At 43.0% G+C, this 18,685-nt stretch overlaps 1 protein-coding gene across 1 annotated transcript in view; it reads right to left on the minus strand.

Annotated features, from left to right (window-relative positions):
* The window catches only part of LOC133578043 (aryl hydrocarbon receptor-like), a 74,041-nt gene that overhangs the window by 24,754 nt on the left and 30,602 nt on the right, over positions 1 to 18,685 (minus strand). Inside the window, exons 5-10 of the mRNA XM_061932167.1 lie at positions 14,612 to 14,724; positions 11,721 to 11,810; positions 7,761 to 7,884; positions 7,332 to 7,462; positions 698 to 900; positions 512 to 621 (exon numbers count right to left, since the gene is read on the minus strand). Of these exons, the coding sequence (XP_061788151.1) occupies positions 512 to 621; positions 698 to 900; positions 7,332 to 7,462; positions 7,761 to 7,884; positions 11,721 to 11,810; positions 14,612 to 14,724 (771 nt within the window). The remainder of the gene's footprint in view (positions 1 to 511; positions 622 to 697; positions 901 to 7,331; positions 7,463 to 7,760; positions 7,885 to 11,720; positions 11,811 to 14,611; positions 14,725 to 18,685) is intronic.

Below are 18,685 nucleotides of genomic sequence, written 5' to 3' on the forward strand. Positions count from 1 at the left end.
CCAGGGATCAATAAAGTACTTTCTATTCTATCTATTCTATTCTAGAACAAGGATGGACAATTCAACCCTAAACTCACTCCTTTCCTGCAAATTAAATTTCACAGATGCTGCCCATACCTATGCTCCTTCAAAGGCTGTGCTACTGGCTGCAAAGCATTGCACTTTCAAATACAATGAGTAGAGGAGTGTTATGTGTGTGTATATGTGTAAATAAATGAACACTGAAATTCAAGTATTTCTTATATATATATATATATATATATATATATATATATATATATATATATATGGTTCACAGCTAGAATTCACTGAAAGTCAAGTAATTATTTTATTTATATATATATATATAAGAAATACTTGAATTTCAGTGAATTCTAGCTATAAATATACTCCTCCCCCCTTAACCCCGAACCCCACCCCCCAACCCCCTCAAATCTCTCGAATTCGGAGGTCTCAAGGTTGGCAAGTATGACAAGGCTCCACAAATGCAATTAGAGAGGTTTTGACTTACTTCTGACGTGGTTCTCGGCACAGTACAACATGTCAGCAGCATGGATGAACTGGTAGCCCGAACCTCGAACACGCAGCTCTGCTTCAGTGTAACCAAGTACTATTTTCCCCCTGAAATATACACAAACTCAGGATTCTTAAAATCTCCCGACTTCAGTCTTAAAAATATGAGCACAGAACCACGCACTTTGCGTCACAGGCCATAGGAGTGAAGTCAAGCTTGTGTTTAGTCCTGAAGATCATGTTCTTTGTTCTGATTTCCAAGATGGCTGGGGGCTGCAGGGGAGTGGCAATGGCGAATAAAGCCAGCTGTAGCGGGGTGTGCTCTCTGCCGTACTGCAGGTGGCTCTGACCACGAAGGAATTTCAGCCGACCCTGGATGCTCAATGACTGAAACAATTGAGCAGACAAAAGTTTAACTTATTTTCTTGCCGTCAAGTATCATACTATCACTACAGGTGTCAAAAACTGATGTCTTTTAATGAAACCTCTTTGGTTGCATTGCCTTTAGTCACATGACTCACTAAATGTAATATAGTGGAACCCGTTTATGTTTAAAAAAAACCCACCATCATACACTATAACAAAGTCGAACCTTCGATGGGTAAATTCTTAATATTAACATCCACGTTTGAACTGCCAGCATTCAGCATTCCTTGGTCGACTTACGAGTTCCATTCCAAAGTTAAGTCATAGTGTGGTGTGTACTGTAAGTCAGAACTTAACTAAATTAACACCTAGGTCACTCGCATTGTACACAGAACACATTAATGACCTATCAAATATAGTAATACAATAGTTAAATGTGAGAATGAATTTAAAAGAGAACAACTACTTAATATTATCTCTGCGGTTGTCTTGCACACTGGAGAGGCCTTTACAAGGGGCAGAGTGGACCCCGACTTAAACAAGTTGAAACACTTATTGGGGTGTTACCATTTAGTAGTCAATTGTACGGAATATATACTTCACTGTGCAACCTACTAATAAAAGTCTCAATCAATCTATCAATCAATCAAAGAGAGATAGGCTTCTCCAGAGGAGGAAATCTTAAGCCATGTCTACACTAAGCCAGATAACTCATTAAACAAATAATTATTTAGCCTAAACCCCGTTTCAGCCACACTAAACCATCGTGTAAGGTCCCCCTCCTTGGATAATTTTTTACATGGGTAAGTGCGCCGTGTATTTCTTGAATCTCCGGCTCTTCGCTTTGTATGGACTCATTGATCGTTTACAAACTGAGTTTGGAGAGGAAGTGACGCAAGAAAGACCGTGCCCCACACAGGAAGTGACGTCAGAAAGAACGCGCCACAGCCAGCTTCATAACAACCGAAGCTAACCACTGGAAAGATGGAGGCGAGTCATCCACACATGCCCGAGTGTCTCCTTCTTCTACATGTACAGACACATGAATACCTTAAGAGAAAGCGATTGCAGCTATTTGGGATACAACACTTCTCAGACGGCAAGAGAACTTTCCAATGTCGAGGTCAGCTGTGATTCTACTTACCGAAAAACGGAGACAATGAGAATGCGGGTTACCGTGGATGTGATAAAAAAAAGGTAGCGCGTACTTTGTATTACTTGGCCGTCGTGGGAAAACCACGGAAAACATGGAATGCATTTAGACTGGCAAAGCGGTTATTATATCAGTTATTGTCCGCCATGTATGTCGCGGACTCAACGTCTAGGTCCAGTGTATATAAAGTCACCAAAAAGGAATGGACAATGAAGGTGAAGGCAAAAGAGTGAGGAGTGTCCTGACCAGATATCTAGATCCCTAGTTTGATTGTTGTCAAATGTTATTTGTCATATTGTGTACTTTCACGTGTTTATTAAAGATTTGATACATTTATGATGTCTCAGGTGTGATTCACTCCAAAAGGGCCCCACAGCACACTGGATTCCAGTTCATTGAAATACCACAACACTGGATATTGTTCAGATAAGTTACATTTAAGAACTTTCACACTATGATGTGCGCATTTTCCGCGCATGCGTATTAGGTCGTGTTGCTCCGGCGGACGGAGGAGGGGGGAAGGGGGTCTTAAATGGTGGCATTGTTGTGTGTGGACACGGATTGATTGATTGAGAAGTTTATTGACATCTTAAAGAATTGAATCCATGTAATGCTTTAAAAAGGCAAATGAATGGCACAAAAAGCCAAAAGGCTTGTTTCCATTGGATAAGGTTAGGTGGGATTTACCCTGGATAACCTTAATAATTATACCACTACGCTGCTTAGTTATCACTGTCGACTTCACATTTAAAAAATATCTTTATCCATGATGATGGGACGGCGTGGCGCAGTGGAAGAGTGGCCGTGCGCGACCCGAGGGTCCCTGGTTCAATCCCCACCTAGTACCAACCTCGTCATGTCCGTTGTGTCCTGAGCAAGACACTTCACCCTTGCTCCTGATGGGTGCTGGTTAGCGCCTTGCATGGCAGCTCCCTCCATCAGTGTGTGAATGTGTGTGTGAATGGGTAAATGTGGAAGTAGTGTCAAAGCGCTTTGAGTACCTTGAAGGTAGAAAAGCGCTATACAAGTACAACCCATTTATCATTTTGTCATTTATGATGGTCACAACAAATGTTGGTCGGTGGTTTTTCCATTTTTGAGCATTTAACGATGTCTAAGTTTACTTTTCCATCTTCTTCCGCTTATCCGAGGTCGGGTCGCGGGGGCAGCAGCTTAAGCAGGGAAGCCCAGACTTCCCTCTCCCCAGCCACTTCGTCCAGCTCCTCCCGGGGGATCCCGAGGCGTTCCCAGGCCAGCCGGGAGACATAGTCTTCCCAGCGTGTCCTGGGTCTTCCCCGTGGCCTCCTACCGGTCGGACGTGCCCGAAACACCTTCCTAGGGAGGCGTTCGGGTGGCATCCTGACCAGATGCCCGAACCACCTCATCTGGCTCCTCTCGATGTGGAGGAGCAGCGGCTTTACTTTGAGCTCCCCCCGAATGACAGAGCTTCTCACCCTATCTCTAAGGGAGAGCCCCGCCACTCGGCGGAGGAAACTCATTTCGGCCGCTTGTACCCGTGATCTTGTCCTTTCGGTCATGACCCAAAGCTCATGACCATAGGTGAGGATGGGAACGTAGATTGACCGGTAAATCGAGAGCTTTGCCTTCCGGCTCAGCTCCTTCTTCACCACAACGGATCGATACAGCGTCCGCATTACTGAAGACGCCGCACCGATCCGCCTGTCGATCTCACGATCCACTCTTCCCCCACTCGTGAACAAGACTCCGAGGTACTTGAACTCCTCCACTTGGGGCAAGATCTCCTCCCCAACCCGGAGATGGCACTCCACCCTTTTCCGGGAGAGAACCATGGACTCGGACTTGGAGGTGCTGATTCCCATCCCAGTCGCTTCACACTCGGCTGCGAACCGATCCAGTGAGAGCTGAAGATCTTGGCCGGAGGAAGCCATCAGGACCACATCATCTGCAAATAGCAGTGACCTAATCCTGCAGCCACCAAACCAGATCCCCTCAACGCCCTGACTGCGCCTAGAAATTCTGTCCATAAAGGTTATGAACAGAATCGGTGACAAAGGGCAGCCTTGGCGGAGTCCAACCCTCACTGGAAACGTGTCCGACTTACTGCCGGCAATGCGGACCAAGCTTATTTGAGGCACTGCCATCAAAAGAGTGTGCCTCGCGCTTGGGAGACATAAATGATAAATGGGTTATACTTGTATAGCGCTTTTCTACCTTCAAGGTACTCAAAGCGCTTTGACAGTATTACCACATTCACCCATTCACACACACATTCACACACTGATGGCTGGAGCTGCCATGCAAGGCGCTAACCATCAGCCATCAGGAGCAAGGGGTGAAGTGTCTTGCCCAAGGACACAAGGGTCGTCACGAAGAGAAAAATGTTAACTAAAAAAGACAAAAAGTGATGTTATTTTTCCTCAGTGCAGTGACTATGTATTGTACTGCCTATGTACAGTAACTATTGTGTGTTGACCACAAAATGTCGTAGCACAAGGACTGCGTGTAATATAAAATGGCGAATGTAGTTGTCAATGAAGAGGTACACTAAACTGCCAGACCCACCCTTACAAAAGTTGCCTCGGTCCCACCACACATGTCGCAATACATTGGAGTCATGATAATAAATAAAGCTCTCTCTACTTAAGCTACTGGTGGTTTCAGGTCGACCATAATTGTAACTTAATGTTACAAATGTGTCTGAGGGACTCTCAGGTAGATCCAACTTTGTGAAAGCCCTCAACGCACACTTTCTCCTGTTTGCCCACCCTTTTTTTCGTGTGACGACCCCCTCTTCCTTTGTTAGCTCTGCCTAATTGACCTTGTTGGGTTTAAGGGCCTGCAGATGTGATGTCCTGAACAGCAGGAGGGATTACAAAAACAAAGCCTTAGTGACCAGTAGATACAAGCAGAAACCTGGCTTGCTGCTCACGCTAACCCTTTGGGGGGCAGGTTTGAACCTCGCGTCCGTTTCATGAACCATGGAGATGAAATTGCAGCACTGAGGTGTCAGGGTAAGAACATCATACTATTTGGACTTGCATGCAGTCTGGTTGTAAAATGAGAACAATTTAGACATTTTATCTTATTAGTGCCTCTTCTGCCCCCAAGCTATGGAACTCACTCCCTTCTGATTTGAGAGCTGGACGTTTTTAAAACTCAAATAAAAACCACACTTATTCCAACTGGCTTTTAACACAATGTGGCAGGGGGCGTGGCCTGCCGTGGAGCGGGGTGTGTAAGGACCGGCCTCGAAGACAGCGGCAGGTGAGTGGATTGCCCAGCTGGGGCTGGTTGTCTAATCACCTGTCGCCTTTATTAGCAGCAGCCGGCCCGAGACACGTGGTTGGAGTTGGAGTCAAGAACAGAGACACGCCGGACTGAAAAGCTTTGAATATATATTGCTGGAAAGCAAACCATACTTGTGTATGATAAATAAAAGACTTGCTCCAACCTGTATACCGGGCTCAAGAAGATCTGTCGGCATCAGAAGAACCCACCACACTCGGAGACTTCCACACACATGATTACCATAAGTGTTTTTAGATATAAGGTTTATTTTTAACTGATTTAATATACATGTTTTTGGTGTGTTTTTTTTTACCCTGTTCTTACTTAGTTTTAACTTGTTTGTCCCGTAAAGCACCTTGGGATTGATAAATAGTTCTGCAGGTGTGATTGAAAAATTCACAATGTTTTTCAGTCTTCATGATCTAAATCTGATCAGCTGCACTGCCAATAAACTAAACTGCAGGTAAATGTTTAAGTGTGAGTACTGATGGTGTTACTGACAGTGTTGGGTTAGTTACTGAAAACCAGTAACTAGTTACAGTTACTAAATTTCAAAAGTAACTCAGCTACTAACTCAGTTACTTACACCAAAAAGTAATGCGTTACTGTGAAAAGTAACTATTTAGTTACTTTATATACGTTATATATATATATATATATATATATATATATATTTTTTTTTTTTTAATTTTAAGGCCCCCTTTAATGCCCTTTTAGCCTTCATTTCAGTACTGTTATTGCAGTGGAGAATAATACAATCTGTTGATCAACTTGACATGCATTTGCATCACTGAACTCTGCTAAGCAATGTGGTCTACATACAACACACAAAGACAAAGATATGTTTCAAAGGGCCAATTTTTTTCAGGCCGGAAAAAGTTGCCAAAACTATTTTAAATAGCTGCAACATAACATACATAAGTAACAAACAGCATAATAACAACTTGGCTGTAAACCAAGGAAGGCACACACTACATACACAAAGCCTAACCAGGCGTTTTTTTTCTTTCAAGGAATTCTGAAATAAAATCATGTCTGAAGCCCAGAACACTCTACACATTCCCCCAGTTTTAGTTTAGAGATAAGGAAAGCTAGGCCTGGCCCACTAGCATCCCTCTTTATGTTTGTGAACTTTGTAGTCTATACATTTAGAGTGATGTGATAATCAAACACTCTAGAAGTCTAGAATGAAAGAGTATATAAGAGAATTGACAGAGTGTGTGTACCTTCAGTGCGCAGTGCCTCGTTAAAATCCAGCCGCTGTTGCTTAGGAGGTGAAGTGTGTCTCTCTTTACTAGCTTTGTCAAAGCATGTTGCTTTTGTAACTGTTTCAGCAGATTTGAATTGCTAGGATAGGATCTTTGATCCAAGACACAACTTACATTTAACTAAAATGTTCTTTTCTTTGTGGTCGACAAAAAAAAAGTAGTGAGAATATCTCCATGTTAAGAAACTCGGCTTCTGGCTTCGCCATGTCTTGTTAGTAAACACAGACACGCCCCCTCCCCCACACACACACATACAACGTGCGGTTCCTTGTCGCCTCTTCCGCAGCGCTCCAATAAAACACACTCAGATCTTCTAAGTTTCTAGCCGATACTACAGAAAAAATAACGTAAAATAACGCAGTAACGCATCATGTAGTAACGGTAACTGAGTTACTGAATATAAAAAATAACGCGTTAGATTACTATTTACCGCCGAAAGTAACGGCGTTACAGTAACGCGTTACTTTGTATCGCATTAGTCCCAACACTGGTTACTGATGGCAGCTCCTGATCATGGAAAATCAAGTTTTCCCTTTTCCCTTGTCCCCTCTGGGCAATAGGGGCAATAAGGCCCTGTTCCCCATGACCCTGAAGCAGTCCTAAAGCGGATTACACAAAGTAAATGGTGGCTCCTGATCCCTGAGGGACTTTGACGTGGCACACTATAATACAGGACTCCTAACAGGACTAAAACTATTGCAAGCCTCTGAAATGGTTTGATTAAAAGACACTCAGGGTGGCATTTATTCATAAAATCTCACCAAGAAGCCGGTGGAATTGTCCAGTAGGCAGCGGAAGCGACAGACAAAGCTTCTCTCCAAGACGGAGGAGTTTTCGGGTGGAAGCTCATCAGAGTTGAAGCTCACCAGGCAGGAAGAAGTCGGCTCATCATCTGTTGGAAAGAACATACCAACACAAAATATATGACGTTGAAAATAGACTGTCCTTGTCCTGAATGTGTGTGTGTGTGCATCAACTGTTGTGTTGAAAGTGACAAATGTACATTAAAAGTGGATGTGTGTTCGCATGTGCAGCATTTCCAGAGGGTTTGCTTAAAGTATCCTCCCACTGAATGCAACATAAAAACAACTTGCAGGTCCTGAGCTTGTTACAGACTAGAAGGAGTCATTCACTGGAAAAAATAAGGCAAAGCATTTAACTTTTTCTGAGTCAAATGGCTTCTACCACACCTGCCACAGCATCCAAAGGGGATCCAGTGCTGGGTGAGTCGTGCTCCCAGTGCAGATTCTGTCTGAACTCTTGCTGGTCTTCTGTGTGGATCAGCTCAAACACATTCTGGTGCATCACATCCGTCTGACAGGAAAACACAAAAAGGTCGTACTTTAGTTCTCCTCCAACTTCACAGTATTTGAAGTTAGGTGTGTACCTACCAGAGATGCGCGGTTTGCGGGCACAACCGCGGAGTCCGCGGATTATCCGCGGATCGGGCGGATGAAATTAAAAAAAATTAGATTTTATCCGCGGGTCGGGTCGGGCGGTTGAAATTAAAAAAAAATTAGATTTTAAATAGATTCAGGCGGGTGGCAGTTAAACCAATTCGTAAATATATATACATAGTTAAATGTTGTTACCCACATACGAAAAACGAGCAGGCACCTGCTGCATATGCCACAACAGAAGAAAAAAAAAAAAAAGAGATGGACACTTTTACGGAGCGGAGAAGGGACGCCTCGCCGGGGTCCGGGACCGAGGCCCCTTCCCCCGAGAGGGCCCCACCGGGAGCCGTAGCTGAGGCGATCCGCGAGAAGGGTCCAGGGTCACCACCGCGCCCACCGCACCGACACCCCGCCTCGTCCGCCTTCGCCGCGGCCGGCGTCACGCGCAGCAGGTAAGCAGCTTACCTGCCCGCCACCCCCGTGGCCGGGGGCTCGTAACAGGGGTCACTCCGCGCGCTCCGCCCGCGCAGCTTACCTGCCCGCGCAGCTTACCTGCCCGCCACCCCTGTTGCCGGGGGCGCGTAACAGGGGTCACTCCGCGCGCAGTGCGCTCACGGAAGGGGTGGGGCTCACCCTGGTTGATATAGACAGCAGGACGGTGGCCATGGAAGTTGGAACCCGCTAAGGAGTGTGTAACAACCCACCTGCCGAATCAACTAGCCTTGAAAATAGATGGCGCTGGAGCGTCGGGCCCATACCCGGCCGTCGCCGGCAGCGAGACGCGCTTGGAGGTGCGCTCAGCGCGGGTCCCATATGATTGCGCACTGGTGTGCGTCTGGGTCGTGACAGCGTGGCACGCGAATGTCTGTGCTGCATTGGATCAGTCTCCTTTCTTTAACAGGCAAAAGCTTTATAACCTCACTAATGCCTTGCATCGTCTATATTAGATATATAACAACGGGCGGGTGCGGTTCTGATCAAATGTTAGATCGGGTGGATGGCGGATGGTTGACGGCTTTCTGATGCGGTTGCGGATGAAATAATTGCCTATCCGCGCATCTCTAGTACCTACATAACGGTTGGTCAAGTTTAGCACGTTTCCCCCCCTAAAGGATTTGGTTTAGGGCTGCAAAATTTACAGTTGCAGTTTGTGGTTGTCTGCTTTGTCAGGGCATAGTCCCGAGTATAGTCTGTTTTGGTCCATTTTGGAGAAAGTGAATAAAATCAAAGGCCATATAAATTTCCTTTATACAGCGAGCCAAGACATTTACTGTACATCTGTGTACTGAAAATTTAAGTGGGCCAGACTTTTTAACCAGATGTTAAACCGCCTCAGAGGGGGGGGAATATGAGGTGTCTGTAAATTATAACGTGTACATATTTCTTATACGATTGTAAACTAGCATGCGTTTGTGCTTGGTCACAGAATCTGTTAGGGGATTATTGCATTCAGGAAGAAGCCCTTAGATAGCTTCAGGTTCAGATGTCAAACAAAGATCACCCAGAGAAGATTGCTTTTGCCAGCAGGACAATGGAAAACTTTAAGGAAAGCAGCGGTTGTAATTTAGGAGGAAGTGTAAACACATTAAGGGCATCTGGTAGGAGACCCCACCGATAGGAGAAGAGATCAGTAATTGTGAGGACTCGCTTGATCAAATAAACGCCTTTTATTCAACGTTTCCTCATTGGCGTCATATGTGGTCTATTCACACCACCAAGTCGTCTTCAGGTCCGGACGAGGATGACAAGACCAGCGATATACAACAATGCAAATGTAACTTCATTCATTATGAACAGAGGCCAATAACCATACATATCAAATATTTATTCCAAGGTTTTCTCCCCTTCCAAATACTGTATTTCAGTCAAATGCATGTACGGTATTATAATACTTTTTTTTTTACAAATCTGTAGTCCTGCTCCTCACAAAGCTTTACAACATTGTCTAATATGCCTTACTATTATGTACCGAACACAGTAGCCTAGAACTGCTGACATATAAAAAAATATATAACAAAATCATGTTAAAAGAATGCAGTTTTCCATGTAGGACGTTTTCAGGCTAATTAATGGGTTTTGCTGTCAGAGAATGGAAGGGCCCAATAACAGACTTTGGTTGTGGTGTAAATGGTTTTGTAGTTCATTTTGAGGACATGTTCTACTCCCAGCATTTATCAAAAAACAATATCAGAATGTGATTATTTTTTTAACTATTCTGTTTAATTTTAGTGCCTGTGAGTATGTGGTCAAAATTAAAGGCTTAAAATGTAATTATTTTCTTGGCTTAACATTGAACAAAAACTAACATGTAGCTTCTCCTCAAAGAAGCTACTTTGCATTTCAAGGATACCCTGACAATACTGTGCAGCTAAACAGTATTTAAGAAAAAAAAAAGTTTTATTATCCTGTTTTGAATATTTTATAAATCATATTATTATAATATTATAATTAATATTATTGTATAACCATATTTCATATTTAATCATATTTTATTCATTACCCTGTGTGTGAAAAGAGTAATATGCGGACGTGCTCATAAGCGTCATGGTTTGAATATATAAACCTCATGATTCTAATTCCAATCCGTATTTTCCGCACCATAAACCGCCCTGGGTTATAAGCCGCGCCTTCAATGAACGGCATATTTCAAAACTTTGTCCACCTATAAGCCGCCCCGTGTTATAAGCCGCATCTAACTGCGCTAAAGGAATGTCAAAAAAACAGTCAGATAGGTCAGTCAAACTTTAATAATATATTAAAAACCAGCGTGATGTGGGCGCGCATGGAGTCGTATATCAACATGGACGGAGCTGCGTAAAAAAGCCACCCGGCCTCTTCGCGTAAACTTACCTTAACCACTCGCTCATCTTTTCTTCATCCATCCATCCCTTTGAGTTAGCTTTTATGATGACGCCGGCTGGAAAGGTCTCTTTTGGCAAGGTCTTCCTTTTGAATATCACCATGGGTGGAAGTTTCTGGCCATTAGCATGGCAAGCTAGAACCACAGTGAAGGATGACTTCTCATTCCCTGTGGTGCGAATATTCACCGTACGTGCTCCCGTTGTATCCACAGTGCGGTTCACAGGAATATCAAAAGTCAGTGGAACCTCGTCCATGTTGATAATGTTCTCTGGCCGGATCTTTTTTTCAGCTATCTTGTTTTTACAATATGCACGGAAAGTAGCCAGCTTTTCTTGAAAGTCTTTAGGCAGTTGCTGTGAAATAGTAGTCCGTGTGCGGATGGAGAGATTGCGTCTTTTCATGAACCGGAAACCTGTCGCTTAGTAGGAGCCATTTTGTGGTCTTTACAGATGTAAACACACAAAGGAAATGAAACGTAATATCCGCGCGCTTCTTCTTCTTCTTCTACGCGGGCGGGTGGTTGCTTACAGTAGAAGAAGAAGCGCTTCCTGTTCTATGGGGGCGGGTGCTTACCTTGGCGGTTGCTTGCGTAGAAGAAGAAGCACTTCCCCTTCTACGGGGAAAAAAGATGGCGGCTGTTTACCGTAGTTGCGAGACCGAAACTTTATGAAAATGAATCTTAATATTAATCCATATATAAAGCGCACCGGGTTATAAGCCGCACTGTCAGCTTTTGAGTAAATTTGTGGTTTTTAGGTGCGGCTAATAGTGCGGAAAATACGGTAGTTATTTTCAGACTGTTACTTAGGGAAAAAAATTACATCTCATATTTGGGTCAAAACGATATAGGCCTACACACTGAGATGTCAGCAGATAGTGGCGGGCTTGTACCTGATGAAAGCCAAGGTAATCCTGGATGCTTTGAGAACAGTAAAAGATGATTCCCTCAGACGTGATCACGAGGACAAACCCACTCAAAGCCTGTTGAGACAACAACACAGTTGATAACATGAAGGACAGCATGTCTAAAATGACATTTTAGCTCCTTTCACACTCAGATTCTGCTAAACGGGCCATCGCAGACGTTACAAGGACAACAAAAAGCATTCCTAGATTTAACTAAGGGGGTATTTAGTGATAATTGACAGTATGTCATGTTTTTAAATACTCTTACTGTGTAGCACACATTTAGCAGTTTAGTGACATTTGTTTTGGATAAAACAAAAACACCAAATTTGGAGACAAGTGTTTTGTATTGGACAACAAAATACATTGTACATGAACCTTCTGCAGAGATAGAGGGAGTTGGAATACTACTTTGGCACGAATGCCATATTACTTTTGGGCCCTGAGTGATTTATTTGAACTGATTTGTTTCCAGGGTTGAATTATATACAAGGTTTTTCTTCAGTGACTTTTAAAAACAACAATTGAGCTTGAGTTTGAATTATTACCTCATAAACACGCATGGGTGGGTTGGGGTTCGGGAGTACGGCGCACCCTTCATTGCCTCCTCGGCCGGCGTGGGCTGCGGGTACTGCGGTCTGGTGGCCTGTCATTCCCGGGCAGAGATCTCGCTGAGAGTGCGAGGCTTTTATTAATTTATTATTATTATTATTATATTTTTTAAATGTTATTTATTTATTTATTTTTAATTTGTATTTATTTATTTATTTTTAATTAGTTTTTTATTAAATTTTTTGTGTATGGCGTCCCATGGGTTTTACATCCTGTTGGGCGGGGTCCGTGCCTGTGTGGTCCGGCCTCTTGTCTGGTGTGGGTGTGCTTTTTCTCGGTTGTTTGGGTGGTGGTGTTTTTGTGCGGGTCAATCATTAGTATTAGACGCCATTTAACTTTTTTCTCGTCCATCATCTTGGATTGCTCTGTCTCCTCTGACTTTTCCTGGGGACCAGAAGATCCAACTAACTCTGTATCGGTGATGGGGGGCGAGCAGTTGAAAGTAGGAAGCTTTGCTGTCATGGGACCTACTTTTTCCTTGATCAAAACTTTGATCAACAAGAACATTTGGTAGAGCACGGACTGCCATCAAGGTTGAGTGCTAGTGTTCTGAAGGAGGCTGTAATGTCTTCCGATTTTAAACTTTTCACAATAATAAACGCCCAAACACTTCCCCCAAGTTGTTCATTACTTTGATCCAAACTGCAGCCCTCCACAATTTTTTGTTTGTGAGTTATAATAGTAACAACCCTGGTACATATACATCAGTGTTTCCCACAGGACAGGCATCTATTTGTGGTGGTGTGGTCGGGGGGTGGCAGCGGCAGCGGCGATGACAAAGAAGAACGCGGAGTTGGAATATAATTACAACATTTTATGTACATATTTATATACAGATTTGAACAATTAGTGATTCACTGAAATATATTTATTAATTGTGGTTCTTACAAAAAATATATCTTATAAAATATAAAAGCTAAAATGTCTCTTAAAGCTCTGCCCCTTTAATTAGTGAATACTAAATAATTTAACTTTAGCCTACTACTACAACCATATTATTTACCAGCAACATGAAGTGAAACAGAGGCAGAGGTGTCCTGCCACAGTCAGTCAACCTCCTCCTCCTCCTCCTCCTCCTGCTGCTGCTGAACAGGTCACACCTGTGGTCCGGACTATAGGCCTACCTTCTCTCAAAGTCGAGCCCTTTTCGGCCGTTGAAAATATTTTTCTATACTCATCTGTGTGAAGGAGTGAACATCCAACATTAGAATGTATTACTAACGAGCAGAACCGCTCTATGTACAGTGCCGTCTAACCTTAAGCGCCAGCAGCTCAACACATGCAGGGTTCAACGTTAAGGTTTTTTGCTACTTGCCCGACTTCTCAAATCTACTTGCCCCAATATTTTTACTTGTCCTGCCTAGGTTTTTTTCTGGCTGTGTAGTGCTCATGGCTTATATCTTACTAAAATTCTTCCCGTTGACTATTTACAACACTACACAGTATTTATTATTATTATTATTATTATCATTATCTATAATTACATTTAAATGTCATTGCATACATGTAAAATTAAATGCTATTTCACATTATTTGACCAGTAGCAGTTACACTCATCTGAACAGGTCAGCCACCTGTTTAAAGCCCGATCACAGTTGAAATCTTGAAATGAAGGGCTTTTAATGGCCAAAACATTAACCTGGACAACTTTTTAACAGCTGGTTGGCTCAGATTTGATTATTTTCATTGCATTCACATGCTGCAGTGGACAGTGGACAATTTAGCTTCAGTCCATGTGTGTTTATTGACAACAGGGTTATAACCTGGACACGTTAGCTCATCGGTATGAAAACACGTGACTGTTACTACGTGCATGAAGCAGCGTCAGGCTGCTCACCGTCAGTAAAACGCTCGGTGAAATCGCGGATTAACGTTAAATATATGACGAGCCGCGAGCGATGCAGCTTTAACCTATCTACCTATATTACCCTCGTATTTTGATCCCGTCCGTCCGTCCATCCCTCTTCTTCTTCTTCTTCTGGCCCACCAGGTGAATTAAGTGCTATTGGCGGAGTTACAATGCATAGTAGGCTACCGCCACCTACTGCACCGGAGTTGTAACTACAAGCAACATTCACAGACAGTCCCATTGCTTTTATGAGCGGTCGAGCGAGTCAAAAGCCGAAAAATCCATTTGTGGCGGACGTAATTCTTTCGTGGCGGGCCGCCACAAATAAATGAATGTGTGGGAAACACTTATGCACACAAAGTTGAAATAACTTATGATCCCTGCACAGCAATTGTAAATACTGAAACTTATTTACCTGAAGCAGCAGTTCCCCTTCAGACATACAGCTTGTTGTCTGTTCCGGCACCTCTTCGTCATGGTGGTCAGTACTCTTACTTACACCATTGGGCGGATATCTTTTCGACGCCACTGGAGAAGGACCAAGAGAAGGGGAAGGATGATGGATAATTAGCCGAGACAATTAAATGCGGAGGTCACAATGACTTCATCCAGGGATACCTGAAAATACATAATGTAGCTTTAAGCAGGAGAAAGCTAAGTAACACCCACATTCTTGCTGTTCCAGAGACTTGAGCAGATGTTCCACTTTTATTGTCATGATCCGTTACCGGATCATGTCATGTTTAGTTTGAGATTCCCTTTGTTGTTTAGTTCTGTTTCAGCACCGCTGTTTTTTTGTGTTCCTTGTTGCCATGGGTGCTGATTATTGGACGCTCACCTGATCCCGGTCACTAATCAGAGAACTATTTACTCCTGCCTCTCGCCACACTCTGCCTGGCAGTTTTATTTCACAACAAGCGGCGATTGGCTCTATTTGCTTCCTGTTCCTGTTTAGGCTTGTCTTTTTGCTACACTATACTGTAGCATACCTGGCAAGTTTTGAAATCAGAAAAACCTAGTATCAAATCAAATCAAATCAACTTAATTTATAAAGCACATTTAAAATTTACCACAGGGGTAGCCAAAGTGTTGTACAATGAACAGGTTAAAAGATAAAACGAGTACCGAGCAAACACAACACAACACAAACAGAACACGATAAAAAATAAATAATTAAAATAGAATAAATAAAAACATAAAAACAGGTTCACAACAGGTGTATTATGGGGCGCCATTGCAGGATGGATATCACTCAGTGTTAAAAACCATGGAATAAAAGTATGTTTTTAAGAGAGATTTAAAAACAGGAAGAGAGGAGGCTTGTCTAACACTCAGGGGTAGGTCGTTCCAGAGCTTGGGAGCAGCAACGGCGAAAGCTCTGTCACCTCTAAGCTTCAGCCTTGTGTCAGGGACCGTCAACAGCAGCTGATCGGTAGCCAGGGTCCAGGGGCCGCAGGCCCCGGTAGGTCCAGGACAAAGTCCTGGTGGGGGGTTCAGGCTTCGCCCCCCCGACGCAAAATGATTATTAGCATTCAGACAGGTTAAAATGTCACTTTTCTATCAGTCACAGTGACTTTTCAAAACAAAAATATTACAGCATGTCGGGAAACATTTTCCGAAATAACTGTCCCATGTGATCAGCCAGTGCGATTGGAAGTCCATGCTCAATTATTGCCTCCGTAAATAAAACTTCGGCATCTATCACATCCAAAGAATCTGTTTGGGCGACGAAAAACGTTGAAAGTTTTCCACTTGTATCGCTAGCAACGGCATTAGACTTGTGTTTTTTTGTCCCAACGTGGTCTTTTACATCGCTAATTCCTCCGTGTCCGATCGAAAAATCTTGTCTGCACAAGGTGCAATTCGCGTAGTTTTCACCCTTTTTGGAACGGATAATTATTCCCGGATAGGCTTTTGAATATTCTTCACGGAATGACTGCAGTTTTCTTTTCGGTTTAAGACTCCTTTGCGATTTTTCTCCGGCTGATTCCATGATCGTTCGCTCGTTTGGAAACAATGGCAACTGGTGCCTCGTGCTTGGCAGCGGTGCTATAAATAGCCTCGCGCATGGCATTCGGAATGGCTCGATAGGAAGTTACGGGAAGCAGTGTCGATTGTCATTGTTGTTACGCGATTTCGTGAATAAAACTTAGATAAAAAATTTTTTTTTTAATTAATGAAAAACCGTATTTTTTATCACTGCAACCGTAACCCGGAATAGGTTGATGAAAACCGTACTAATTACGGGAAAACCGGAGTAGTTGGCAGGTATGCTGTAGCTTCCCGGGCCATCAGCACCACTTTGCATTTTGGCTCGACTATGGAAATGAACCCTCTCTCTCACCTAGGGTTGTCTCGATACCAATATTTTGGTGCCGGTACCAGTACCAAAATGTGTTTCGATACTTTTCAAAACTTTTCGATACTTTTCTAAATAAAGTGGATCACAAAAAAATTGCATTATTGCCTTTATTTAAACAAAAAAATCTTAGGGTACATTAAACATATATTCATTATTGCAATCGAAGAACAATTTGTCCTTAAATAAAATAGTGAACATACTAGACAACTTGTCTTTTAGTAGTAAGTAAACAAACAAAGGCTCCTAATTAGTCTGCTGACGTATGCAGTAACATATTGTGTCATTTATCTACCCATTTTTTTTGTCAAAATGATAAAGGACAAGCTGTAAAAATTAATTATTAATCTACTTGTTCATTTACTGTTAATATATGCTTTTTTCCCCGTTTCCACATGTTCTATCTACCGTATTTTCCGCACCATAAGGCGCCCTGGGTTATAAGCCGCGCCTTCAATAAACGGCATATTTCAAAACTTTGTCCACCTATAAGCCGCCCCGTGTTGTAAGCCGCATCTAACTGCGCTAAAGCAATGTCAAAAAAACAGTCAAATAGGTCAGTCAAACTTTAATAATATATTAAAACCAGCGTGATGTGGGCGCGGATGGAATCGTATATCAACATGGACGAAGCTGCGTGAAAAAAGCCACCCGGCCTCTTCGCGTAAACTTAAACTTACCTTAACCACTCGCTCATCTTTTCTTCATCCATCCCTTCGAGTTAGCTTTTATGATGACGCCGGCTGGAAAGGTCTCTTTTGGCAAGGTCTTCCTTTTGAATATCACCATGGGTGGAAGTTTCTGGCCATTAGCATGGCAAGCTAGAACCACAGTGAAGGATGACTTCTCATTCCCTGTGGTGCGAATATTCACCGTACGTGCTCCCGTTGTATCCACAGTGCGGTTCACAGGAATATCAGTTGCTGTGAAATAGTAATCCGTGTGCGGATGGAGAGATTGCGTCTTTTCATGAACCGGATCCCTGTCGTTTAGTAGGAGCCATTTTGTGGTCTTTACAGAATGTAAACACACAAAGGAAATGAAGTACGGTAATATCCGCGCGCTTTTTCTTCTTCTACGCGGGCGGGTGGTTGCTTACAGTAGAATAAGAAGCGCTTCCTGTTCTATGGGGGCGGGTGCTTACCTTGGCGGTTGCTTGCGTAGAAGAAGAAGCGCTTCCTGTTCTACCGGGAAAAAAGATGGCAGCTGTTTACCGTAGTTACGAGACCGAAACTTTATGAAAATGAATCTTAATATTTATCCATATATAAAGCGCACCGGGTTAAAAGGCGCACTGTCAGCTTTTGAGAAAATTTGTGGTTTTTAGGTGCGCCTTATAGTGCGGAAAATACGGTACACTTCTGTTAAAATGTAATAATCACTTATTCTTCTGTTGTTTGATACTTTACATTCGTTTTGGATGATACCACACCTGTAGGTATCGATCTGATACCAAGTAGTTACTGGGTCATACATTGGGTATAATTTAAGTTCTCATGTGTCCAGGGACGTATTTCCTTAGTTTCCTTTAGTTTCGTAAAAGCAGCAATGTCACGACGTGATGACGACGCGCCGTCATGCCCGTTAAAAAAAAAATATGGCGAACCGGTACTTTTCAAACAGAGTATAGTACCATTTTCGATTCATTAGTACCGCGATACTATACTAGTACCGGTATACCGTACAACCCTACTCTCACCTACACGCTGCTTCAGGACGTCCTTCCGCATCTTTGGGAAACGACCGCCGCAAAACTATTACACTTTCCTGTACAGCCCTGTTTCTTAAAGTGGCTCTTATGTGACCGCTGACCTCAAACACGAAACGTCAAGGGGCCATTATGTCCCTTAGAGCCTGAAGATGAAAACTGTATAAGCAGGTCGAGTCTGAAGGAAACAAAGAGCCTTTCAAGTGCAGCAAAGAGTTTTGCACACTCTTGGGAGTTTAATGGACCACAATGGAAACAAGCCTTTTGGCTTTTTGTGCCATCCATTTGCCTTTTTAAAGCATTACATGGATTCAATTCTTTAAGATGTCAATAAACTTCTCAGTCAATCAAAGCACGCTGCAAACAAAATAGGCGAAAAGTTTGAGCGCTTAAACACATTTATTCGTAATTGTGTGAATGCT

The sequence above is a fragment of the Nerophis lumbriciformis genome, linkage group LG38 (genome assembly GCF_033978685.3).
Source record: "Nerophis lumbriciformis linkage group LG38, RoL_Nlum_v2.1, whole genome shotgun sequence".
In the NCBI taxonomy this organism is placed as follows: Eukaryota; Metazoa; Chordata; class Actinopteri; order Syngnathiformes; family Syngnathidae; genus Nerophis; species Nerophis lumbriciformis.